This window comes from Rhamphochromis longiceps, linkage group LG11 (assembly GCF_057381845.1).
Source record: "Rhamphochromis longiceps isolate RC_006_pf linkage group LG11, R_longiceps_female_GT1.1, whole genome shotgun sequence".
In the NCBI taxonomy this organism is placed as follows: domain Eukaryota; kingdom Metazoa; phylum Chordata; class Actinopteri; order Cichliformes; family Cichlidae; genus Rhamphochromis; species Rhamphochromis longiceps.
In genome coordinates, this window is record NC_140567.1 from 18,455,867 (window position 1) to 18,483,476 (window position 27,610).

General features: G+C 40.9%; 1 protein-coding gene across 1 annotated transcript; it reads right to left on the reverse strand.

Annotated features, from left to right (window-relative positions):
- On the reverse strand, positions 1-27,220 carry LOC146658846 (uncharacterized). Its single transcript, XM_085422589.1, has 11 exons — positions 27,059-27,220; positions 26,377-26,539; positions 26,128-26,199; positions 25,954-26,030; positions 25,221-25,321; positions 22,146-22,262; positions 19,934-20,008; positions 6,641-6,779; positions 1,097-1,179; positions 857-953; positions 1-748 (listed from the first exon to the last, which is right to left on the reverse strand). Exons 1-11 carry the CDS (start codon positions 27,116-27,118, stop codon positions 581-583), a joined length of 1,152 nt encoding a protein of 383 aa, XP_085278715.1. The 5' UTR covers positions 27,119-27,220; the 3' UTR covers positions 1-580.
- Between the last annotated feature and the right edge of the window lie 390 nt (positions 27,221-27,610).

A 27,610-nucleotide genomic window follows, 5' to 3' on the forward strand; every position in this document is an offset into this window, starting at 1 on the left:
TATATATATATATATATATATATATATAAAGATTTATTTTTTGAAAAACATTTGCAGTTTTAAAAAAAAAAGTCCAAAAAACAGGAGGTCAGCTATATGCGAGTAACAAAATGAAGTGATGCAGCAGCGCAAGAGGACTCCATGTATCTTCCCTTGTGGCTATAACATGGCAGAATATTAAGACAGAACCAAGTGAGATTAAAAAAAAAAAAAAAAGGTATCCGGTTGAGCGGTGACGTGTGTGTGGCCTTTGCATTGATAAGGAATAATGTATTAATTTTTTTGGTACTGGCCAATCAGGTGAAGAGCCTGAAATAACAACTTGAAAGATAAGATGAATCTAAGACAGGAAATACTTCATCACATTGAATACCCTCCAGTTATCTTCAATTAAAAAGCTTCCAATGAAGCAGAGCTCTGCAAAAAAGTGTTCTGAAATTGACTGCTTGATGAACCTTAGCAGACGTGTAGACAATCGTTCCAGATTGCTGCAAAGAAATGTTTAAAAAAAAAAAAAAAGTAACTTGATTGTCTTATTACTCCATTCATGTCTGGGGTGTAGTTACATTTTGGACACGGGTCACTCGCTCTGCTGCTTGGCTTGTCGTTGGTTGACTAGCTTCCTCAGGTGCTGGCTGATGGCAGATGGCTTCTTGTAGATCATTCGCCGGTCTGCTCCTTTTATGTGAATGTGATTGGCCGATGGGTAGGAATCCTCCAGAAACCTCTTTTGAAGCTTCGCTACCATCTGGTGCATGGGGAATATGATTTACCATGTTATTAGAGCATTGTTCAGTCACTGTACCAGACCTAATGATGCAGCATGAAGTTGTGCAGTTACAGTAAAGGCACTCACTCGGTTTAGGTGTTCTGGCATTTGCATGTCAAAGGAGTCCCCCGTGAGCACGCTCACTGATGTCCTGCTGGAGAGGGGCTTAAACTTTGTTATGTCCCTTTGAAAGAAAAAAAGAAAAAAAAAAACAGAATAATAATTTTGTTTAATATTTTTGAAGTTCACTTTGAATTCCACATGCAAATGTGCAAAACCATCCAGAAAAATCTGGGGGGGGAGAGCGTCTACATATCTTTACCATACCTTACTTGAGCTGCACTTTCATTCAGAAAGTAATGCTCATCGACAGCAGCACTTTGGTGCGCAGGGTTACTTTGTAGGTATTTCTGTAGGAACAGAAAAAAAACCCATGAAAGATCAATACAGGCTAACAAAAACAAAGAATTTCCACAGTTATCAGAAATGTACGGCAGCCCTGAGAGGTCAAATGGACTCCAACTTAAGAAAACACCAACAAATAGAAAAACGCTGCCAAAGCACATAAAACACACACACAAACACAGTGGAAATGGAAAAAAAACAGAGAAGGAATAAAGTGAAGGTTTGCACTGAGGCACGCTTAAAAGTTCAGAGAGTTCATCGATGTTGTGAGGGAGAAAAGGGCAATGGGAGTTTTAAAATCACGTTTTCCTAACATAATGTGGATACATCTTCGCTGTTTACTGTTAACTTTTCGGTTCTGCACTTTCGTCACGTTATCATCTCCCCAAAAACTTCAGTTGTGTTTTGTGAGCTTTTGCAGCATTTTTCTCTTTGCTGGTGTTTTCTTAAGTTGGAGCGTTTGACCTCTCAGGGCCACCGTACAAAAGAGAACACAAACAAAAAACACGGTCGCTGATGGTCACTATTTAACAAAAACTAAACTAACCATTCAGGTAGATGCGTGCAAACATCCACCGTATCCTTGTTAACCTCATCAAAACTGCACAGGTGAAACATTCTCTCCCCGTTTGAGACTGAAAGCATTTAGTTACTCCAGCCAAACACAGATCTGAACAGACCGTTGATTTCCTCTCAGGCACGCAATAAAAATGGGCAGGACAAGTATCTGATCAACTCTGACATTGGCCAACTTGTGATGGCAAAGAAACTTGGTGATAACATCTGCAATTGTCGCCATGTTGTTCCAGTTTACCTGCCAAAAGTTGCCCAAAGAAGGACAACCTGTGAAACCGGCAGCATGGTCTCAATCAACCGAGGCTCACTGATGTGCAGCAATGTGTGGCTTGTGTGGTTAAATACCACTGCTGAAAGCTCCTATAGAGGGTGCATCTACACTCAACAAAAATATAAACGCAACACCTTTGTTACTGCTCCCATTCCCCATGGGATGGACGTAGAGACCTAAAATTCATTCCAGATACACAATATAACCATCCCTCCCAAACAGTGGTCACAAATCAGTCCAAATGTGTGGTAGTGGGCACATCTGCCATATTGAGATAATCCATCCCACCTCACAGGTGTGCCACAGCAGGATGCTGATCTGACATCATGAGTAGTGCACAGGTGTACCTCAGACTGCCCACAACAAAAGGCCACCCTGGAATGTGCAGTTTTTTGCGCTATTGGGGGTCTGGGGACCCAGAACCGGTCAGTATCTGGTGTGACCACCATTTGCCTCATGCAGTGCAACACATCGTCGCATGGAGTCTATCAGATTGTCAATTGTGGCCTGTGGAATGTTGGTCCACTCCACTTCAATGGCTGTGCGAGGTTGTTGGATATTCGTGGGAACTGGTACACGCTGTCGTATACGCCGGTCAAGCACATCCCGAACATGCTCAATGGGTGACATGTCCGGTGAGTATGCTGGCCATGCAAGAACTGGGACATTCTCAGCTGCCATCTGCCCTGAACAATGTGAACCATGATTCATCCGTGAAGCGCACACTTCTCCAACGTGCCAGACGCCATCGAATGTGAGCATTTGCCCACACAAGTCTGTTACGGCGACGAGCTGGAGTCAGGTCAAGACCCCGATGAGGACGACGGGCATGCAGTTGAGCGTCCCTGAGACGGTTTCTGACAGTTTGTGCAGAAATTGTTTGGTTGTGCAAACCAATTGTTCCAGCAGCTGTCTGGGTGGCTGGTCTCAGACGATCTTGGAAGTGAACCTGCTGGATGTGGAGGTCCTGGGCTGGTGTGGTTACACGAGGTCTGCGGTTGTGAGGCCGGTTGGATGTGCTGCCATATTCTCTGAAACGCCTGTGGAGACGGCTTATGGTTGAGAAATGAACATTCAATGCACGGGCGACAGATCTGGTTGACATTCCTGCTGTCAGCATGCCAATTGCACGCTCCCTCATTGCTGTGGCATCTGTGGCATTTTGCTGTGAGACAAAACTGCACATTCCAGGGTGGCCTTTTGTTGTGGGCAGTCTGAGGTACACCTGTGCACTACTCATGATGTCAGATCAGCATCCTGCTGTGGCACACCTGTGAGGTGGGATGGATTATCTCAATATAGCAGATGTGCCCACTACCACACATTTGGACTGATTTGTGACCACTGTTTGGGAGGGATGGTTATATTGTGTATCTGGAATGAATTTTAGGTCTCTACGTCCATCCCATGGGGAATGGGAGCAGTAACAAAGGTGTTGCGTTTATATTTTTGTTGAGTGTATGAATCGGACAGACCTTAAATGAAGAAACGTGAGATTAACAGAAGACCTAGTTTGTTGTGATGAATCGCATTAAAAAAAATTATTTATACATAAAAAGTTCTGTGCAAATTATAAGACACTAAAAGTAAATATCCTTTCGAGAACTCATGTCACTAATGTGCGAACTAATGTTTGTAAAAATACTGTACACTTCACTTCATACAAAGTGCACTTTACAGATAAAAACTAAACCAAACTTCCTGCCTGTGTTTTGCCTTTCACATAATTTTTCACATCAGTTGCAGGACTCCCTATTCTTCCTGTGTTCTTTCTGAATCAATGTTTGGAGTCTTTGTGGTGCTAGTTGATGAATATGATGGGATTGATTTAGGGCTGCACGATTAATCGTTAGAAAATCGCGATCTCGATTCATACTTATGTGCGATCTCATTTCCAAATGACAACGATTTTAAAAAAAAGAAAAAGGAAAAAAAAGACGACGACGATTGTACCGCACTTTGATCCGGGACGTACTCTGCATGAAAACAAGCGCTCACTCTTCCTGCTCAACAAATGACAAGGGCGGAGCCTTATACCACGTGACACAGAAGCTGTGCCGTGTGATGCTAAAATTAGCAGGGAAAAAACAGCGGAGAGCACGTCAGGGATGACGAGAAAGTGACAGGAGAAAATCCGTCCCGGTCAACCACCCAAACACCAATAACGGGAACCTTATACAGCGCTTCCCTATACACGTCGAACTCAAACGGAGGCTATCACTTATCACCTGACCAAAGATATGGCTCCCATCAACACTGTGCAAAACGAGGGATTTAGGAAAATGATCAACACCCTAGACAAACGCTACACAGTGCCGTCCCGCAACTATTTTTCTGTTGTTGCACTACCTGCTCTATACACGCAGTGTCGAGCAACGGTGGAGACGGAATTTCAAGCAGTACAACATTTTGCGGCAACAACAAAACGTGAGACATTTGTTGTTTTTATGTTTGTTTATTGTTTTTATGTTCAGTTTCAACTGTTACGAAGTTGATGTGCAGTTAATAAGTGCAATAAATATTTATACTGGAAAAGAAAATCGTGAGAGAATCGTGATCTCAATTCTAAGCCAAAAAATCGTGATTCTCATTTTATGCAAAATCGTGCAGCCCTAGATTGATTGGAGTTGCATGATGGAAAAAAATTCTGAAGAGTCTTTAGAATAACTTTTGCACAGTAAAAGTAAAAAATAAATAAATAAATAAATGTGCAGATACCCATACCCGCTGATGGGTAATTGAGCAATCCCAATTAAAGAATTAACAAGTCAATTTTGGGGGCATGTGAATAACCTTATTCCACAGTCACCTTTTTTACCCGTCTTCACATGCCTCTAATCCCATATCAACTCATACAAACCTTTTATGTTTGTCTAAAAACCCAAGATCCTTGGACAAACAGCTCCATGCACAATGCAATGTCTTTCAGTGAGAACAAAAACGCCCCCAACTTCTTTCTTTCCGCCACAGAAAAATTATATTAGCAGAATAATTTGTAAAAGATGGGAAAAGTAGTAATAACGTTTTCTATAGTAAGCCGATCTGAATGCAGTGAAGGCAGTGTCCATCTCATTCAGCAGAGCAGCTCAGAGAAGGAACAAACTGATAACACTTCTGAAATCTGTCTCTTGTTCTCAGGCTGAAAAAAGTTCACCGCGCTTCAGAATTCACGGGAATTTGCAAAATTGAGCAGAACTCGCCTTTAACTTCATCTGTCACCTGCACGCAATGAAACCAGACACCCTTTGGTGCTTTCATCACTGCGGCAAACAATTCGGGTCCAGTTCAATTAAGCAGCGGTTACATGTACATGCCCTTGAGAAATGGAATGCATGCTATATTGAGTCCGGTGTGTATGTGTGTGTGAGTCTCTGTGTGTACATTATAACCTTCACTAGCCCGTCTAAAAAACCTTTTTCTGTCCTTGGAGAATTCAAGCACAATGATGTCCTTATCTCCTTGGCAACAACTGTAACACTTGAAAAGCTGAAATAGGTCCCTCATCACTGCTGCCATCAAATCGTGGGTGGCTGGCAGCAGAGAACAAGGCGTCTTAACGAACTGTTCTCATTCATCCCCTAGCATACGTCACTGCATCGCACAGACAACTGCAGGAGACGAGTGAGCAGATGTTAGAAAAATGTCACTCAAAGTTCATTAAAGGGTTTAAAAAAAAAAAAAAAAAAGGAAGCAGGAATTAACTTCTCTCTAATAGTCTGTCTCTAATGTCCCTGACATGACTGTCACGGCCTTTGTTTTTCTGCTAATACAAGCATCAGTGTGTAGAGAGCATTTCTCCGTGCTTTTAAAGATACTGGCTTGTTGTTGTTCATCATCGAAATCCATTACTACCCCCGAGCCTCTGATGTTTTTCAATAGGACGTGGAAATGACTACAGGACTTCATGACAGGCAGAAGTGCCACAGCTGTATGTGTGATTCACAGACAAATCTGAGTATGGATGAATGCAAAATAACCCCTCCTCCCTCCTCTATAGGGGAAAAAAACTCATCTGCAATACACAGCAAAAGACGCTTGTAGCTTTTATTAACAGCGTCTTCCTCACTCACCGTATGACCTGTCAAAAGGCCAGGTTTTACAATATAGCAGGCATCACGAGATGCAGGATATCACGCATGAGCTCCAGGAGACGGGTTCAATTTTGGTTTATTTAAAATGTCTCGTGTCATATCATGCCAAATTCACAGTCTCTGACATTATGAAGACAAACGCTCCTGCTATCATCACCCACTCGCATCTCTGCTGAGGAGGAGACGCGATTGTTCTCGCATTAGCGCCATCCTGTGGCTGCACGGGAAAAGGTGAGAGGGAAAAGATTTGAATGCCTGAAAGATATCAATTTTTACTGCTGATTTTAATTCAGTTAAAAGAACACGTGCTATAGATGAAAAAGGAGGAGGGGGAAAACTGTATTCAGCCTACAAAGATGGCATGTTATGATAGTACTTCTGTACCCTGACCATTAGTTACATACTCCCAAATCCCTTTAAAGTCACACCGGACTTGCTGTGTCACATTCACACAAGATTTCAGTGTTTTAATGTTGAGGACGTGCTTCACTGTAGACGCATGTACACTGTATAGTGTGTCAGCCTGACCTGTCGCTGAATGACCTCTTCTGAGACATTCTCGCCTTTCACAGTCGGTTCAATGGCCCCCAGTATGATCAGCATGCGGCTCAGCCCCGTGGCCGCTGAAAACTGCTTGGCTTGGAATGAAGGCACCACCTTACCATACCTGAAAAAAATGACAAGACCTTGAGCAGGAGAACAGCTACGTCTTTTTAAAGTCCTGTGGTAACAGCGTGACAGTAACCGTTAAAATAGTGTCATGTTTCTGTCCTCCTCATGAACCCAGATTTAATATCCAATTGGGAATATTTAGCTCGCGTATTTGCTAAATGCTACATGACATTAGTTAGCTAGCTTGTTGTAGTAATGTCAGTTCATCGCAGATTATCACATAAAGCAACCGCTTTCTCATGTTAGAAACAATGTTAAAGAGATATGTACAATTTGAAATTCTGTGTTGTGTTCTGTTTAAGTTGGCTTTTTTCTTTGTTCTGTGTTTTTTCTTCTGGGAAAAGGACAAAAGAGCAAAACGAAAAATGATTCAAAAGTTCTTACAGTTGCAGTTAAGGCACTCTGTCAATAAAACAAGCTATAAGCTACATGCTCTGAACTATAACACAGGTAAGATAAGAAAACTGAATCATGTTTGTGAATAAATGTAATTAACAATTTACAACAGTCACACTTTAAATGAGCGGTCATCCTCAGAGACCTAATCTTCACAGCTGTAAATGAGTGAGATGGTCTTAAACCGTGAAGCAGCACGCTAAGGCTCTGAATGGTGCCATGATTGAGAAAGGCCACACGTAACAACTCCAGCGATGTCACACATACTATTTGCTTTTCCTCAAGTCTTTTTCAACCATGAATCTTAAAATTTGTCTTTGAAAACATTTGCCTGGGGAATGAGAAATACCGTTTTTTTTTTTCTTTTTTAGCAGGTGAGAGAAGTAGAGCTGCAGGATTTTGTAACTCAGGAGCCCCAATCGGTTTCGGCTCACTGGTGCTCTGAATTGACTGGTTTCAGCCTGCAGAGCCCAATCAATAGTGCCACTCGCCACTGCTGCCGCTATTGCCGTGCCCCGCACCCTGCCCCTACATAGAGCACGCACACTGCAGATCTGTACCCCTGCACGGAGAGACACTCCTACCTGTTTCAGTCTGATCTGGATCCGATTTCAGCACTGTTATAGCCCTATCTGTTCCAACATCTGAAACAACTGTGAACAGGTTCTATACATTTTCAGCCCCTGTGTTACACCCAGCTAAGGAACGGTTAAACACTTAAGTATTGATCATTTTACAAATGGAATAATTGGTTTGGGGATTTAAAAAAATAACAGAAATTGTTAATTTTTCAACTGCAAAATATTAAATTATTAAAACAAAGAATAAAAAAAACAAACAAAAGGGCAAATCCAGGTTTTCAAGAATGTATGACTATCATATATTTCATGTGTTTTCTGGTCCTCAAAATAGGCTGGAGCAAAGTAGACCAATCACTGAAAAAAGGCATTCTTAGATTGGCAGAAAATGCACAAATCTCATTCATTAGGTCAAATGCATGTGAATTTAGCTCCCTATGGCTACAAAAGAACTACAATTTGAATTTCATCTGAAATTCTAATTTGGCCAGCACTTAATGTGTGGTTATATGCTTCCCAGCCACTGCAGGGTGACCAATTGGATTCTTTGAGTCCTTTGGCTATTGCAATTTTGGCTTGTAAACCAGGATCAGATATGAAAACAACAACAACAACAACAAGTCACTACAATACAGCAACAACTTGTAAATCACAAGATAGCAGGGCCGTAAAGTATAACCCTGCTTTACCTGTATAAAATTAACATCATCTTGTATTTAGTAAGAGTTTAAACTAGCAAGAGAGACCATAATCTGATCAGGAAAATGTCTATTGAGTATTATTGTACAAATATTTAAGGAGAAGGGTCGTTTTCTTTTATGCTGCAGTACACTGAAGGCTGAAGCAAGAAAATTACTGTCATCACATCCAATGAATTTGCTGTCTTGCTGCATCTGAAACACTTGCTTCGAAGTTGAGGGTCTGTGACCGCTCACGGTCCGATTCTGCACTTAGAAAGACTTTGGAGCATCAAGGTGATGAAGTCATCATTTCAGTGTGCATGTAAAGCAAGAAGGTTCTAATCCACCAGCTGGGTGGAGCCATTCCGTGTGTCCTTGTGTTTGCATGGGTTCTCTCCACGTGCTCTAGCTTCCTCCCACAGTCCAAAGACAATCAGTTAGTGGCTTAATTGGTGGCCGCAGGTGTGAATGTGAGTGTGAATGGTTGACCGTCTCTCTGTGTTAGCCCTGTGACAGACGGGTTACCTGCCCAGGGTGTACATTGCCTCTTGGCCTGTGACAGCTGGAAGTCGAACCCCTGACCTAAAGTTCCAAACATCGTGTAGTGTTACCCCCCTACATACACACACACTCTTACACAACCTAACAAAGCCACTAGAATGGCTTTAGACTCTTGACATTTTTGACCTCAGATAAATCAAAAATGTCATCAGCTCTTTTCCACAAACTTACCAATACTTGAATTATAATAGCACAAGGCAGCATTGCTTCAAAGAAACTGCACTTCACAACATGTAGGTTTCCCTTCCATTATCCTGCTCACATCATATCACCAACACAAACATGCACCTTTCATGTGTAAACGAACCCATCTGACCTGTTGTTGATATGCGGTACCCAAAGAACTGTAGCTTGGCATATCGAGCTCTGCTCCAGCAAAGCACATCACCGCTGATTGGTCAGACAAAGCTGATAAATAACAGCAGAGAAAGCACGATCAGCTGCCACCAGCAGCTGTGTAAAGATAACACATCTGCCATATTCATGGTGGAAGAAACGCGCCCTTCAGGTCAATAATGGATACAGACAGAGGGAGAAAAGAAACTACTGCTCTAATTCTCAGTCTTCAGTAGACAGAGAAAACTTTTCAAATCAGACCTCCGGAGAGTGACATTTTGACATTTTCATCTCCCTTTCCACAGTTTTCCCCTGAAGTCATTCTGGCACTACAATTTAGAACTGACTCTTCGACCTGGCTCTTAAGGGACTTCTCATTCTCTGCACATTTTCCACCTGTCACCCTTTTCTTGCCCCTTGGTTCCAAAAATAAAGGGGGGGGGGGGGGAAATCTCCCTATCAGCCTTCCAATTCGAATCTGGTCAAATCATTGCTGGGTCTGGCATTGAACATTATTTCAAGGATTCTCCAGCCACCTGTCCTATTCCCTCCTCTTTTTTCCATTTTTAATTCTGCCCCCGAGTGAGGATTATGCGAAGCAAGGCATGCGTGTCAAAGGGAAATTTAGTGGGTAAAGACAGCCAAGATTGGCGGGATGAATTAAACAGATAACGGGAGGAGACGAAGTGGGGGAACCATGTAGAGCAAAACGCCTCACCGATGTTGGTCATTTCAGAGGGGCTCTTTTTTTTTTTTTTCTCCCTTCTCCCCACAGGAGCGAGGAGGCAATATCTAAATTAATAAAGTGATGAAATGAGTTTGTGCCGTGGACTTTCTGCTGTTTGACTTTCCCATCTGGATTAGTGCAGGCTGAATGGACGCTCTGTTACTTTTGTTACAACTGCGCAATTCACTGTCGGAATTTGGCCCAATAGTGATAAGGCTCCCCTCCTCCTCCTCATTACCATCTCATTTCATATGCAGGGCCTCTGTTACCTGAGAGCCTGCTCACACACAAAACACGAACTATTACACGAGCTTCTGCCAACTATTACAATGAGCACAGAACATTTAAACACGGACTATTACAGAGGGCTCACCTAACTATTACGCCGAAGGAAGATTTCTTAAGAAAAAAAAAATGGTAGAGACCATTAGAAAAAGGCAGGCGTATAAACGTGGACGTGATGGGGCCTTTATCTCTGACTCTTTCAGTGTAGATTAATCAGCCCAGCCTGAATAAACTGTCCTTTTGTATATATTTTGTATGCATCCAAAAAATTTACTAAAACATGGAAATAATATAGAAAATCTAACATTTGATGAAAAACGAGCCAGTACAGGAAGTGCTACTCCTTCAAGGACAGAAAAAAAGTAAGACCTCAGCCCAGTGACATTTTGCCACTTCTTACGTTGTATTTGCGACACATTAAAAAACGAGTGAGGTAACCTTTACATTTTAACCCGACCTTTATAAAACAGGCATGCTCCTTGTGTTGTGCGGCACTACTCACATTCAAACTGTTTCCAACATACAGTACATAGAAATGAATCACACCTGGACATTTCTACCTTTAACATTCAACATTCGGGTTTTATGTTTGATTCTTATAATGTTTTATCATCTTTTACAGCAAACCTGGACAGTATTTACACTGCCTCACTAGTTCAACCTTTTTCCATAATAGATTGAAATAATTTTTCACTGGAAAATTCTACACACAATGCCCCATAATGAGAAAAAAGTTTGCTGGAAATGTATTAACGATTTAAAATAGAAATATGACATGCACATAAATATTCACACACCATGCCATGACAAAATTCTCTGGTCTCATCAAACACAGATTGAACACTTTGACCTGAATGATGAGCGTCGTGTCTTGTGGAAACAAGGCGCTGCTTATAATCTGGCCAACATCATCCTTACAGTAAAGTGTGATGGTGGCAGCATCATGGAGCTAGTCAGGGTTGAGGGAAAGATGATGTACAAAGACAACCTTGATGATAACTCTGGATCTCAGACTGGGGCAAAGGTTCTAACAGGACACCAACCCTAAACATGCAGCCAACATAACAAAGAAGTGACCTCTCTGTGAATGTCCTTAAGTGGCCCAGCCAGAGCCCAGACTTAAACCTGATTGAAAAACTCTGGAGAGATCTCAAAATAGTTGTGCACTGACACTCCCCCATCCAGGCTGATGAGAGAGTCTGCAAAGAAGAATAAGAGAAACTGCCAAAAAATAAATAAAAATAGGTGAGCAGAGCTCGTAGCATCATATTTAGAAAGACCTGAGGCTGTAATTGCTGCAACAAAGTACTGAACAAAGGTTATTGATACTGATGTACTGTTTTATATTTTGAAAACATTTGCAAGAACTTCAACCAAACCTTTCCAGTTTGTGTTACGAGGTCTCGTGTGCAGAATTTTAAAGTGAAAAGAAAATTAGATCTATGTTGGAATAAGGCTGTAACATGACTAAATGTTAAACAAGTGAAGTGCTATGAATACTCTCTGGACATACTACACGTTAAAAGAGAGTACACTAGCTTTAGGAAGGTAGGAAATACAACATAAGGATCGGCAGACGTTCACTGACAAAGTAAAAGAATTCCAGCTAGATTTTCTGTTGCTAACCAATTTCATATTAAAGTCCCTTAGCTCCACTTAAATGTGTGTTTTTCCAGAGACATTAGAGCGGGAGAGACAGCACTCAGCAAACACGAATGTATGGGAGAGCTCTTTGAGCCCAAAGAGACAATTAACAACAGCGCAGGGAAAAATCTGAGCATGCAGGCAAACAGCAGAGATTCACGACACTTTCAACGATGTGCTGGCAGATATTTTTACTCATTATTGTTTTAAAGGTGTAGGTCAGAGCACTTACAGTTATTCTCATCTTACTGCATCCATAATGGAAAACTGAGTATGAGATGCTGATTCTGTCCATACTCTGTTTTCAGAACAACTTGTAGAGTTTTTTTTTAATATTTTTTATATCTTGATTTTTTTCCCCCCCAAATCAGATTTGGCTAGTGATTCTATACATGCAGCTTTGTTGTTATTGTTGTTTATTTCCAGTGCCATTAAGCTCTAAAATTCAAAACGTTCATTTAAATACTGGATTCAATAACTATACAAATAAGTGCCCAGGGGCATTACCAAGATGGTTGCCAGGTTCTGTGACATCCTACTTTTCATTTTGAACGTTTCACCTTTTCTAATGAATAACATATAACAATAATAAAAACACTGTCTTCAATCAGTCCTCAATATCCATGATTTCCTTCCAGCTCTGGAAGCCAGTTCATCTCACTTGATTACCAACCCATCATTTGTACGAGACGCACTTTGAAACCTCGCAAGCAAAACATTTTCTTAAGTGTTAAGAATCCTTCCAAACAGGAAATAAGAGCATAATAACTTGGAATAATTGTCTAAATTAAAAGGAAAAGTTAAACACAGACATGTAATACTGAGCACAACCACAAGGTGCCAGTGTTGCACCACGGTCAGTTCCCTGCCTCCTCCTCCCTGCATCAATACTATAGGTTACACTGGGGTAAATACACAGGGGCCGGGACAGCCCTGTTTCATTAGCGCAGCATAACAGCAATAGTTACGCTTACAGTGGTTCTAATTACAATTAACTGGCATTCCTGACTCATCGGGGATTCAGTGAACAGCTGAGTCAGGGAAAGACAGCAGGAAGCTCTTGCCACAGTGGGAGCCATTTCAGAACCACAGTGTGATTCATAATGAATGACACACTTATGAAGCAATGGATGAGAACCCATGCTGTATATGTGAAGAAACTGTGTTGTGTAACTTGACTAGCCTTATTATCATGTCACAAAACATACCCCAAGACATATTTCCTCATATTAAATATAGTCTCTACTCCCTTCCACCCAGCCCCTCCATACAGCAGCCCGGGGCTGGGTGGTTGCTGCCAATCTCAGCAGAGGATCCCCGAGGAGGTTTTAGAGCAGGGCTGTTCTCCAGTGAGTTATTGAACGCAAACTGACGCTGAAAGCGAATGGGCTCTGAGGGGGCAAGTGGGCATGTCGTCACTGCTGCTGCTGTTTACCAACGAAGGATAAAGGAGACAGGGAGCAAGAGAGCTCAGAGATTACATAACGCCACTTAAAGTATTAAATTACTGCTGTAGCAATCTGAGTATAATTGGAAGGTTTAAATATCACAATAAGGGAAGGGACCATACAGAAGTAGGGGGGAGGAGAGAAAATTCTGTTACGCCTGTAAATTTATCCACTAACGAAGTACAGGGTGGACGGGATGGAAACACTTGGACTGAACCTGTCTGGCTTATAAATCACGCCAGCAGCAGCTGTGAGCGGCCGAAGGGTCGTCAATCAAAACGACAGTCATACGCTGCCCGTCATGCAGAGCAGGCTCCAGGTGAGCTGCGAAACGTGTCTAACTGCTGCACAACGCGGCACGCTGTGCGGCCAGCAGCGTGTGATGTGCAAATATAGAGTACGTGCATGCATAAATGTTTGTGTTATCATGACTCGGAGTCTGTCTGTGTCCGTGCTTTGTGGAGAATATTAATGAGCAGCGGGATGATGAATGGTGCACAAAGTGTCATTTTCACTTTGGGACTCTTAACTCACTCAGGGTTAGATCCAGGCCCACTGCCACAGCTGTCAGGCCCACAGTGAGACACTCTACAGAACAACCTCCTTCATCTTCCTCTTTACATGCATCATGTATTCTAATTTACAGCAACAGAATGCACTGAAAATATGCTGGATTTATACAGCACGCGCACATAAACTTGTTGGGACGGTCTCAGATGGAATTCTTCTGTTCTAAACATGATAATAGATTCAAACACCAAAAACTAAAAACACACCTAATAATTAGAAACACTTAAAAGACCTGAGATTGAGAGGAAAGGGATAAAGAGATGTTCAAGCAGTGCTCCTCTGAGGACTGAGTTACACTAAACACAGTAATAGTACATTAAAACGGAGCGTCTGTCAGTCAATCAGCATTCATTAGAAGGACCATCCCATTAGACAAGACCACTCCCCTCCGTTTCTGCTCTCTGAGCAAATATATTCCCAATGGCTTAAATTTGTTTTATATCACACGTGTGCACGCCTGGCTGCAGAAGACAGGAGTGTGTAAAACCACAGCAAAACTCTTGCTTTAAATGCAGCATTGTTAGTGTAATTGTTTTGGTACTTAACACCAACCAATCTGTCTCATTCCAGCTGGAATCTCTGATCATTAAATGGCCATCTAGAGAGTCAGGGCAGTCTGACTGTCAGCACAGTTTTCATCCATCATTACAGAGCGAGAGAAAGAGAGGAAATGAGAAAAAACAGACAACATGGACGAACGAGAGGACTGTAACCGAGGCAGAGTTTGTACATTCGGTCTTTCTCAAAGAAATGCTTGCTCAGCAAGAAAATGTATGAGGAGTTAAAAAGAGAAGAATCACCATTTAGATTCTTTACAGATACAATACTTGATTCATAAAACAAAAGAACCAATTTCCTAGTCGAGTGTTTAGATTAAGCTGAAAAAAAAAACAAAGCAAAAGGAATGACATGATTGATGGAATAACCTGAGATTGCTCAGAGTGAACTACTAATCACCAGGCTAAAAACGGACGCCAATCAAGTTCAAACTGAACAAAGTCATAGACTGGGGAAAGTTAAGAGACGTAGATAAGAGCTCGAAGCATCTTAGTGAATTCCTGTAGATCAAGGATCAGGAAGTCATCATGAAAAAAAATGGGAACACACTACTGTTTATGAATGACTGAGAAAGAAAAGATTTGAACTTTTACCTGCCTTGTTGTGTTTTGTTGGATGTGTCTTGTGGTGTGTGTGAGCACATGAAGGACAAATTCTTATAAACCGTGTTGCTGAAACGGCTACAGGAAGTTTGAACTTGAACTCGACGCTAGAGCAAAGGGCAGTTATGCTGTAAGCGGCTACGCTTGGCTCTTTGTAAGAGAAACTTTGGTGGCTCATCTTAATGTAATAATATTAAAATCAGGATGCCAGTGGAATTAAACTATAAGCTATTAGACATCTTTAAAAGAAAAGTTTAAAAATTGCTCATCTGAATATTTGTAGCCTTCAAAATAAGCTGCAAGAATTAAGTGCTGTGCGATCTGAAAATGCTTAACGTATTATTTACCTATAAATACACCAGTAGTTGATATCGAGGTAAGATTACAGGGATTTGGTATATACAGAGAGGATTGGAATAAATATAGAGAAGGTATATTGAAAAAATACTGACTCATTTGGAATTAGATGGCAGTAACACATCTGAAAAAATTAGGACGGCAGCAACAAATGGCTGGAAAAGTAAGTTGTACTAAAAGAAAACATCTCGCAACTAATTACTTTAATTGGCAACATGTCAGTCACACGACTGGGTAGCAAAAGAACATCTTAGAGAGGTCAGTTTCATTAACTGCAAAAAAGCATATCTCTAAAATTGTGGAACAATTTCAGAACGGTTTTCTTTGAATATCGCTTCATTGACAGGATATAATATCATCAAAAGATTCAGAAAATCTGGAGAAATCTCAAGGCTGAAAAATGAATACTGAGTGCCCATGATCTTAATGCCCTGACACAGCACTGGATTAAAAATGGGCATGATTATGTCATGGAGATCACTACATGGGATCACATCACTGTCAGTAAACGTTCAGTATTCAGACCAATCAGTCATGTAATGCTGCTGTTATGGATTAAATAAAAAATAAAAGATTATCTGATTTTTTTTCAGTCTATGAAAAAAAGCCTTTATATTCAAAGTCCAGATAAAGCAAGACCAAAGCCTCAGAAATGCATTTCACACTCCAATCTATTAACATGCTCACACAAACAGATACTGAGAGATTGGTTTAAATTAAAGAAATAAGGCTCCTTTTTCAAGTGGAAAGACGAAAATGATTCTCTGCTCACACTGGTGAAACAAAAACGGACGGTGCCGAGTGACCCCGACCCGTGGCCGGCTTTTGTGCCGAATGCAATTTGTCCAGACGTACGCCGAGGCTTCTCCTAATCTCAATGATAGACCCTCTGCTTGATTTTTCATCAGGCGGTATTATCTATGCTCGCAAGCAAAGCGACACATGCTGCGATGTCTGCAGCCCAAAATCCCAAGTAAGAAAGCTGACCCTTTACAACAAGTGTGCAAAAGCAAACGCCTACACGCGCACGAACACACACACATGGCATTCTCAGGAGATGGGGCCGATTCATTTTGTAGGATGTAACAGAACTAATTTTGGGAGAGAGCCTCTGTTAATGAGCTGGTCTTTGATGTGTAAATCCTCCAGTCCCAGAGCAAAGCTGATACGGTCTCCCCACAATCCTGCTCAGGTGCAGTCCTGCTCCCTCCTGCATTACTTATCATGTCCACCAAATAATATAAGACGTCATACAGCTAATAAATCTACATCGAAGACATGCAAGTTTGTGAAACAAACAAGGTAAAACAAGGAAAATGATGAAGTAACGCAAGAATGTCAGTGGTGTGGTGACGCTGGCGTGAGCGGACTGGTGCTGAACATGCTTTGGGTCTTCGTGCAGTTTCCCTCATTCCTACATAGTCATCCATGGAAATCAAAGCGCAGATGATGGAGCTGTTTTTTTAAACTGACTAAATGTAAGTCTTTGGAGAAGCAATATATAAATGAAATCAGCCATAGAGTAATTGGATCGTTGCTGCCGTGTCATGTACCCAGTGAAATGAATGCCTATTAATCAGAGGATAATTGAACACATACCCCTGATAAATGGTGCTGCTCCACTTTGAGTCCCGTACAAATTAGGCCATTTTCAGGGATCCATTTCTTATCTGCCTTCACTCATCCTTATACAGGCTGTGGCCTAATACTGGCAGACAGAGCTGTGGTTGCAACATTTCTTAGGAACAACTAAATAACCTTCCTTTCACCACTGATTTTACCATCCTGTTATTTACATTCTTATGCCATACGCAGTCCTTTACGTCTGCATCTGTTCTAACTGATTTGCCTCTCCTTGCATCCTTTATTAATTATATCTGTACAAAGATACACGAGCAGAATTTTTGCACAGGAAACGAAGATGTGATAAACATGTTTATTTGCCAATTTAAAACCTTTAATGGTAACTTGTGGTTCTCCAAAGCTCAGTATCAGGCTAGTTTATTTTATGCTAAACCAATGTAGTCCCTCAAAATGATTATTTTTGTACGATACAAATTAATTTTATTGGGGCATAAATCTAGAATTACTTTTGGATAACTGTGAATAATTACAAGCGAGTTTGATTTCTAATAAGGCCAGAATTTAATTAAGATTTAACTAATCAACTCTGGTGAAAAAAATAAATAAATAAATAAAATGTTATTTTTATAAAGCTCATTTCTATTCAGTTATGTTAATGAAAGCGTGTCTAAAGTATAAAATTATGGTGGAAACAATTTATACCAAAGCAACTCTACCACAGTACTCGTAAAAAATCATGGACTTCTTTAATCAAGCTTCAGTGTACACCAATCATCCACATCTGATCACCTCACACAGCTCAACGCTCTGCTGGGAACTTTTTACACTCATAATTCAATTTTGGCAACTGTCAAATCTTTTCATCGCTCCATCAGACTTTTTCTTACTGACTTTCAGTCCAGTTTAGTAATGAGGCCTTTTTTCCTTGTTTCACTTCCTTAAGAATGCAACCTAGGTCTCGAATGAAGTCGAGAGGAGACCGGGCCTTTGCAACCGTGGCACCCAGACTCTGGAATAACCTCCCTGTACATATTCGTACTGCCGAGTCTATCCAGTCTTTTAAATCACGTCTTAAAACTTATCTTTTTACTTTGGCCTTTGATTCTAACTAGTTGGCTGTTTTAGCTTATTGTGTTGTTACCTATTGTTTGTTGTCCTGTTTTATTGTTTGTTTTAATTGTCTCGTGTTTTTACTGACTGTGAAGCACTATGGTCAACACTGTTGTTTTAATATGTGCTATATAAATAAATTTTGATTTGATGATTTGATTTGAAGAATAGCTTCCTGACAGCCACTGAGACCATTTCTGATGAAGCTTCAGTAAACAATAGAAAGATCAACTGAACATCCAGATGAATATCTCAAGGGCTGTGTCATGTCTTTGCTGTATTTTCTTCTATTTCTTAAGTACACAACATTTAGGTTCTGCAGATGGCCCGACATTTCTTTTGTCCTATACTTGTCCAGTTTCCTCATTATTTTAAGGACACACTGCACACCATGGAAAGATAAGCTGAGTTTTCAGCGAATAGTTCTTTGGGAATCACTGATTGCAAACAGACAGTCTTAATGTTGTTCAAAAATGTTCGAAATGCAAAAAAATGATGCGTTTTACAACAAGCTGGTGTATAGGCTGTTGGGTTCTGTGTTGTCTATTATGTGGACACACCACGCTGGTTCACTCCTTTAGTTAGAACCATTCAATTATGCTTGAATGACCCATTGGTCCATCTGAAGTAGCTTAACAAACAAAAAAATATTTTTTAAATATATTTAATATTTGACTCTGACTGAAATGGTCGGATTTAAGGGTTGGACTGTGAGTGAGTGAAAAAGCAGCCAACGTCTAAAGAAAATCTCAGAGACCTTCAGAAAGTCTGAAGAACTATTGTTCAAGACCACGTAAAGAAAACAAAATGCACATAAATATAAATACATTTCAAATCATTTACCAATGAAACAATAATGTCTCTCAGGTTTTGAGCATGAAATTCTGTTTTGTACCTGGTGACAACAAATACACTAAAACTGCACTCTAGAGGTTTGTTTATCACGTAGCCATCCCAGTGGCAAAACTGTACATCTGATTAATTCTAATCTCTTCAGCAGAGAAATACCTTTTAATAGCTTCACTCCATGCTCCGTACTTGTAAACAAACACAGTTAGCACTGCATACCTGGTACCAACAGTCCTGCTCTGAACTCTTGCTTATCATTAATAACAACCAACCCCCCACTTAACACCTCGCGTATGATAATTAATGCATAATGAGATATATGCTGTGACACTGACTTGACATATATCGCTCGGAGGATTAAAGCAGAGCTATTCCACTGTCTGTCACTCAGTTCCGACCACCACCACAACCCCGGCTTCCCCCTCATCTGTTCCCTGCTCAAGTGAGTGCAATCAGCTAATGAGTTTCTGTGGCCTCCAATTAATCATGCTAATGAGCCCCACCCATTAAAAATAATCAACTGTTCTTGCCATAAATGCCAGTAAGGGAAGAGTTTGACTCGCTAGCGCCTCTGCCTCCCTTCCCCTCATGCTAATCCTCTTTTTTCTTGATACAGTTCCCTTTTTTTCACCTCTTCCCTGCCTCTCGCTTTTTTATCTGCCTCCTCTCTGCCCCTCAGAGCTGTTATCATCCTTCTCGCTCCCTTTTCCACGCTCCTCTTTTCTCAATCTTCTTTCCCACTCTACATCCCTTCCCAGTTTTTGCTTCTTCGACATGTTTCCATCTTCTCTCTCTCTCCTTTGCATCTTTACTTTTTTTTCTTCTTCCGACTCAGTCCTCTGAAGCCTTCCACTACAAACTCACCAGTACTCGTTCCACTTGTCCTCTTCAAAAATGTCCTCTGGGATGGGATCAATCAGCACCAGGTCTGACACTTGCCTGAGGACAACAAGAGGACACACACACACAGTCGGATGAAGAACGACTCATTGACTACTCTTGTCCACTTTACCCTCCTGGCCTGGGAAGTAATGAGCTTGAGATGGATGGCGCCATCTCATTTGTCTTCCTGGAGATTTGTCCCCACAGACAGATGACCACACGCATACACCAGATCCCGAGGTAATATTTCCATTTGGAAAGGTGTCATCCACTCACCACTTCTTAATTTTCTCCCTTAACAGCAGCAACATTGTGCCTGATTGAATCCTAAATCTTTCATCCCTGGTACGGGCTGCTTGTCACGTTAATCACCTCGTTGTCTCTGAAAAGGGTGAGTCATGTGAGATGATGGGACCGTATACTGGGATATATTTTAACATGCGAGGTCAAGAACTCCTAAATGTCTATCAACCAATTTTAAAATGAGCTTTCTTTAAATTTTGCTGAGGACATGAAGGACTCTTAAATAGTAACACACATTTTATTTTTGTCTTATCTTTAGCATGACATTCATTACCACCAGCGCTGTACTTTAAGTCAGTTACTCACACAGTAGGCTGGTGGTGTAATATGTCTTAATCCACAGTATACAGTCGTCTCTAACATATAGCATGGACAAAGTTGAGGGACTTGCAAGATACAGATTAAAGTTATACATTTTCCAAGTTTTTATTTTGTGTCCCAGGACAAAAAGCTACAGAAGGTGTGATTTAATCAGCCGCTAAAATTCCCCAAAATAAGTCATTTAAATTTGGCCGATATCCCCCTCAAGGACATCTTCTGCCACGCGTCCGGGCACTTTCCAAAGGAGCTGCTCCCTAGAAGCCCCTTTCGAACCATTTTCACTTTGAGGCCTACCCTGCAATTTCACCACGGACCTTAAACGTGGGCTTAAAGCAAACATCCAGCTTCCTTTAGAACTGCAAATTTAATTTAAATTTGTTCGATATCTCCAAATGTCACGCAAAAAGTGATAATGGCTGATGATGAGAGCTGGTTCTCCACAACCCTGAAATTTTCAGGCATGCAGTCTTACTTAAAAGATTTGACTGTATATATTCATCTTTGAAATTGCTGTTAGAAGAGATTTTATCATAAAATGATAGAGGCAATTTTGTGGATCAAACTAACAGCTGATGACAGAAAGCGGAGGCTTTTACAACAACACCAATTTTTACCCTCCTCTCCCCTCGCCCACCTCTGCTATCATCTACATTCATCATGGTCAATCATCTTCACAGATTGGGACCAAAACCATTCCAACCATCAGTAAAGAACCATGGCAGAAAGTGTTTTACATCACATTTAAACTACTGATGCTAATGTTAAGAAAGTTACCTACACATGTCCATAATCAGGTTTCCTTTAAAGCTTTTTAAGAGCACAATTCAATTAAATTCGTGTACCAATATACACAACTGACAACTGAGGGTTTTTACGTTTTTAGTTATCACGCTTCTTCATCTAAAACAGCAGCTGTGGTGAAAGTGGCCTGGAGATGCACAAGAAGATGATTTTGATCCGCAGACTGTTGAAATTTGCTATTAATGCCGCTTTCTTATGTTATGAAGCAAGTTCAACATAGCCAGGATTTCTTCATGTTAGCTGTGCACACTCATATAAAGGAGTGCTGCTGTCACTATAGCCTGTTCAATGCATTCAGGTCTACTCTCTCCCACTTATGGAGGAGATGTGGAAATCACTTCAGTTTGTGGCCAAATCAAAGTGAAATAAAGTCTGAATATTCCTTTCGACAAATAGCTTCCAAACAGACCGATCAATAGTGAAATGTGATTTTGGTTCCCAATTCATTTTGCAAAGTAAACTCTGTAGAAAATTGGTACCAAACACAATCAGGTACTTTCTTCTGCACCAATTGCATGACTGCATGTATAAAATGCATTCCTTCAGCAGAGAATTCATGTTGTACTTACAGATGATTTCATCCAAAAAACAACAAACTAAATCTAAAGTTTTTAAACAGACCATCCCGCTTCTCCATAATGTAATACTGGCATCACTGTGTTTAATCTGACCAAACTGATGTAACTCTGAGAAAACACTTAGTGGTGTGGGTGGAGGATTAGATGCCAATCCTCATCCAAAATCCTCAGTTTTGGTCTGCAGTACTTACACATCATGAATGTGGGTGTAGAATCTGCTGTTGAGTGCGCCAAGCTCAGAGCCCACCAGGATAAAGGGCCCGACTATCCCAGCAGCCCCCAGAAGCCGGTGCAGATCATCCACCATCCTGGAAGACAGCAACACTCGTGAGCTTCTGCACACAACCAGGATGCACCGCAAACTGGGCCACCATATCTGTTTAGCTAGGTGGCACTGCAGTAATGTCATTAATTTCTAATCTGCTTCCATTATTATTATATTAAGAGGCAAAAATAATCTAAATAAAGAATGTAAACAGTTTTTTAAAAAAATCAAATCAGCAGTATCTTTAGTTTTCTGATGTCTAATTTTCCAGATCTGGCACCAAAATAAACAGCACTGCTGAAAAACCCAAATGACAGCATAACGGAGGGGGCCTGCTGGCTCGCTTCCACTGCAAAACACCGCAGGAAAAACAATCACCAGCAAACTTAAATCATCAGGGGGAGCATCATCATTACATGAGGCGCAGCGAGAGCCATCTGCTCGTCCCGGGTTTGTTGTGCTAATAAATCAAACCCAAGGTGTCACCCTGAAACGAAGAGATTTCACAAGACTCACAGGGTTAAGGTTAGGGAGTCATCACACCTCTTCAGATATTGAATCCCGGGAAATTGATTGCTTGCACCTCAAACAGGCAGCCGACCACTTCCCCCGGGCTGGACGCCAAACTAAACTAGACTGCTGACCGTCGGCAAATCACGGCTGCTCATTCCTTAGGCAGATTTAAGGCTCGACAAACGCATTACGATGTCAGAGAGAGGATGATTAGAGCCCAATCCTGTGGCTGCGTGACGCAGGGGAGGCCTGGAGTGTGTTCAGCAGGATGTGCACACATCAGTCTCCGGCTAGAACATTAATGAGAAGTCCCAAACAGCTACTTTATCAAAGTAATACTGATTCCCTGTGAATATTTACTCTGCTATGGCAAACGCACCGAGTGAAATCTGCGATGTTATTGTACTGGGGTCTTTGCTTTGTGTCACATCAAGGAAGCAAAATGTTTCTTTTTGGAAACAAAGAGTTAAATGTTCTGGAGAGTGGTTGCATAAATTGTTGTCTAAAAAGGTAAAACCATACCAAACAAACAAAATGCTTTATAAGGATTGTTCTCCTTCACTGCAAGAGACAAAAGAAGGCCCGTTTTTGCTCAGTGGTTAAAATTAATGCCTGACATTGCCTGTTGCCAAGAAACCTTTAAAGGGTTTTCTCTCAGTTTTTTAATAGATAGAAAAGTAGAATATTCCCCATTTTCTGTCTTTCTGTTTTCTTTGATTTACTCAGTAGATAATCATGTGAAAAAGAAAGTATACACAGGACAACTGTGCAGTCCAATGAAAAAGTAAACCCCATGATTCAACATCTTGTAGATCACAGTTCCAAAGAAGTCGGATGAATCGTGATTATTACAGACGAAGAAGATTATTAAAATTTAAGTTCAATTTGAGATTCATAATAGTGAAGAAAGGTGATTTTCAGCATGGCATGGTTGTTGATGATGACAGGTTTTTTTCGTCATAAAATGTTGACTGAGGGAGGAAGCTGCAGTGCCCACACAGACATGAGAAGAGAACATGACAACGCCACACAGAAAAGCCCCGGGGAAGATTTAAAACCAGGACTGAGGCGACAGTGCTAACCGGTCCGCTGGGTCAACAAAGTCAGCAGTGCTTGCTTATTCAAACCTAAAAAATAGACATAAATAAAAACATACCAAAGTGAAAGCAACCGCTCTCCTTTCATCTCAGACAGTGTTGTGTCATAACGCTCCTTGCCACAGTCTGCTATTGTTGCTGGAAGCGCGCTTGCCTCGCTTGTCTCTCTCCCATAGCTCCCAGTAGCTAGAGCTTGTCAAGCTGAGTGGCCAGCAGCTTCTTCTGTTTGTTTACTCATTGTGGGTAACACTCTTGTATAATGGGAAACTGATGGGAGGTTAGCGTGCTAGAAAAGCTGCCGCTGTCTCTGCTTTCACTCTGACTGAGATCAGTCACGAGCCTCATCATATCATCAAAACAGGTACGTTTTCGTCTACTGAGCACCTCGTCCAACGCGTGTGATGTAGAGCAGAGTAGTGCGAAAAGGTTTTAAATAACTCCTTTAGCATTTTAGCAAGAAGAGAAGATATCAACCGTGGGTTTATAATAAAACGGGCATTCAAAATCCCATATCACTTTCCGTCGTGCGCCGCTGAGAAACAATGACCTGACACCGATACAAACATTACACGAGGTCGCCATAGAAACTGAAAAGGTGCCATTAAACCAGGTATGTTCCACACAGATGCTGGCCTCCTGCAATCAGTATTACAGAAAATTCATCTTTTAAAGTTATACAAATTGAGTTTACAAATACAACAACAGCCTATATATGAGACAGGAGGCCCCGCAAGTGAAAAACAGCAGACTCATTCATTTAGAAAGAAAATTACAAGAATTTAAAAAGACAAATCCTAACTGTGACGCAGTTTTAAAGTGTAAAATTATTGCACAGCAGCAGGCATTAACACACATTTTAAATGTCACAAATATAGACTGCATATACAAGAATCTTGCAGCTACGATGAGGTCACCCACTGATTTGTAGACTATTGTTTTAAAGGCTTAAATATGGCATTTTGGCTATTTTATCTTTTTTATTTATTTATTTATTATTAAACAGATTGCTGGCCCTAACTGAAAAACAGGGGGAAAACAAGCCACTAGGTAAGCAATAAAGCAAGCCAAGCTTTATCATGTATTTTACTCTAAATGGGATAATAATCAACAATCAACATCCTGCTATATTAAATATGACTTGAGACTAGAGGTTGTGACCTCAAACTGATCAGGAAAATGTTTCGTGATGTAATAATTCAAGTGAGAGGTGGAGCACGTTCTCATAAACTTCTATATTACCTGATGTGTTTCACAACCAGAGTTGTCTCTCCCATCACCTACTACAAATAGTGCAGGTTTAGTGCATTTCTGTATTGCGTATGTCTGTCTTCTACATGCCGTCTATAGTTACAACCGCTCAGAGTGACGGTCTCATAAAACAGCACGCTCACCGTCCAGTCGTTGACATGTCCCAAACCTTCTCTGTTCCCGTGGTTTCATTCTGCATCAGCCGCTTGCTGAAGCCCAGGCCCATTCTGTCGTATGTACACACCTGAGCAGCGTGACAAACAAGGACAGCGAGAAGATTTTTTTTTCAGTCACACCAAGCTCACCTTACAGAACAGTCCAGACCTGCCTTATTGCGTTCAAGCGCTTTAAAAATGCATGATGGCTGAGTAGCCCTAAAAAGATCCAGATACAAGCGTAAACATTGCTCTGTATGTTTGTTTTTCTTGTTGTTGCTTATGCAGTCTTTTTTCACTTTATGTGTCAGGCCCTTCCGCAACATGGCTATGACTTCATCTGGGTCACATTTCAGACAAACAACATGGGGCAGGCTGTCAGCCTGGACTTTCTGCCGGCAGAAAGACCAGGCTGACAGAGGCTGGCAGAGATACTGCAAGGGCTGTCCCAGCACGACCCAAACAACAAAAACACAGCCACATTTGTAGTCGCAGATTCTGGGGGAAGTTCACCATGGTGGTCAGAGGGAAAGCCAGTGTGACTGCTGACTGACTGACTCTCAATGTACAGCATATGGCAAAAATGACTAATCTAGATCTATTTAATTCAGATATTTAGAGATATTAAATTCAGTCATATTAATAAAATGCTATAACATTTCACAGTATCATTCAGAACGACACCCATTTAATTCTGTAATGTGAGTGAGTCAAACCCCACCTTTGTCAGCGATGCAACATTCTCTTGAACGTGAAACCAAACATCTGAGGACATTCCAGTTGGTGCATCCAGTATAACTACAGGAAAACAGACTGATCAGGCAGAGCTTAGCTAAAAAACAGAGCCATGTGCCAGAAAAAACTAATTGAAAACAAAATACAGGCAGCTTATTACCAACTGGTTTTCCTCGTCCTTTACACAAAAGATGCATCTTTTGACCCAAACCAACATCAACAATCTGGCCATCTGGATGTAAGACATGGGGAAAAAACTGAATCAAAGATTAGGCTTCGCTGAGTGCTTCTCATTCAGCTTTGAGAACTTCATAACTGTTTAAATTACGCAATTAATAAGTAATGACATTACATTTAGCAGAAAAACATAAAATTGATGTTGGCAACAACGACTTTAAGATGAGTGAACCTTTAGGCAAGAGCATCTGTGCTTCTCTCTGAAGGGAGGCGTAGTTGAGGAACGGAGGGACGAGGATGATCACAAGCAAACACTTCCCAATGTTGACGAGCACGGAGCTGTAAGACACACTGCCTTTGACTTCAGCTTGGCTGGGCCGTCTTTGATCCGGAACCTCATTTATGCAAAAAAGAAAATGTAACGTTGACTGCACACTCACTTCTACATCTCGATTTATAATTAAACACTGAAATGTTTCAAAAGTGTGGAGGTTGGATTTTATTAACCTCAGTCGTAGAGTCAGGCCCAAAAGTGTTACTGCTTAGATCGTTTATTCATTCTTTTTTATTTTCCTTTTCTCTTTTTTTGAGGATCGCTTGCCAATGATTCGTTTGAAAGTAAAATATTCATTAGATAACCCGTAAGTAAGCCGTAAACAAACAAACAAAGCTGTAAATAGTGCAGTTTTGTTTAAGGGGTTTGGCTCCTCTTCTCTTTGGACAAAATAATGGAAAGCTGACAGAAACTGGTTCATGCTCCAAACCACTGTAAGAGCAAATAAATATAAATATCACCAGCAGACATCTACCTAACCGAAAACAAAGTGACACGTTAGCTTGTAGACTCAGTCAGCTAATACTCGCCAGCAGAACTGTCACCTGTAGCCACAAACAGCTTGCTATCGTTACGTTACCTTATTATTAGCAACGGCAGGTTCATTGCCTGATGACGGAGCTTCAGCTCTCCTACGCATTCTGAATGAATGAACTTATTACCAAATGTTGTAATATTCACACTACATGCACAAATGTATTGAATGAATGAAATCAATACAGCAATAGCCTGACTTCCTGGACGGCTTACAGCAGCCGACGAGGGACAAACCGCGCAATGCTCTAAAACGGTAACATTCGTCTCTCTGCTCTCTTTGATGTGCACTGCGATTTGTCAATGTTTGCCTTGCAGTTATTTATGCAAACTCAGTAAACTTATCATTAATAAATTCTATATTATTATTATTATTATTAATAATAATAATAATAATAATAATAATAATAATAATAATAATAATAATAATAATAATGTTGTTGTTATTGCAGTTTTTATTAATTCTTTCGAGGTGTGTGGCTAAGTGTGTATTGTTTTATGTTGTTACCTGTAGAGACCAATGACAGACACTTAAAATCTCTCCTTTTCAACAGGATTGAATCAATACAACTACGGACCTGCGGGGGTCGCTGTTTCC

Bases quoted from the DNA above. Each gene is read 5' to 3' on its own strand.
- LOC146658846 (XM_085422589.1), bottom strand. From the start codon at position 27,118: ATGCGTAGGAGAGCTGAAGCTCCGTCATCAGGCAATGAACCTGCCGTT. The intron at 26,200-26,376 runs GTTCACTCATCT...TCTTACATCCAG, and splicing joins ACAGATGCTCTTGCCTAAAG to ATGGCCAGATTGTTGATGTT. The intron at 1,180-6,640 runs GTCAGGCTGACA...CTGTTCCTACAG, and splicing joins AAGAGGTCATTCAGCGACAG to AAATACCTACAAAGTAACCC.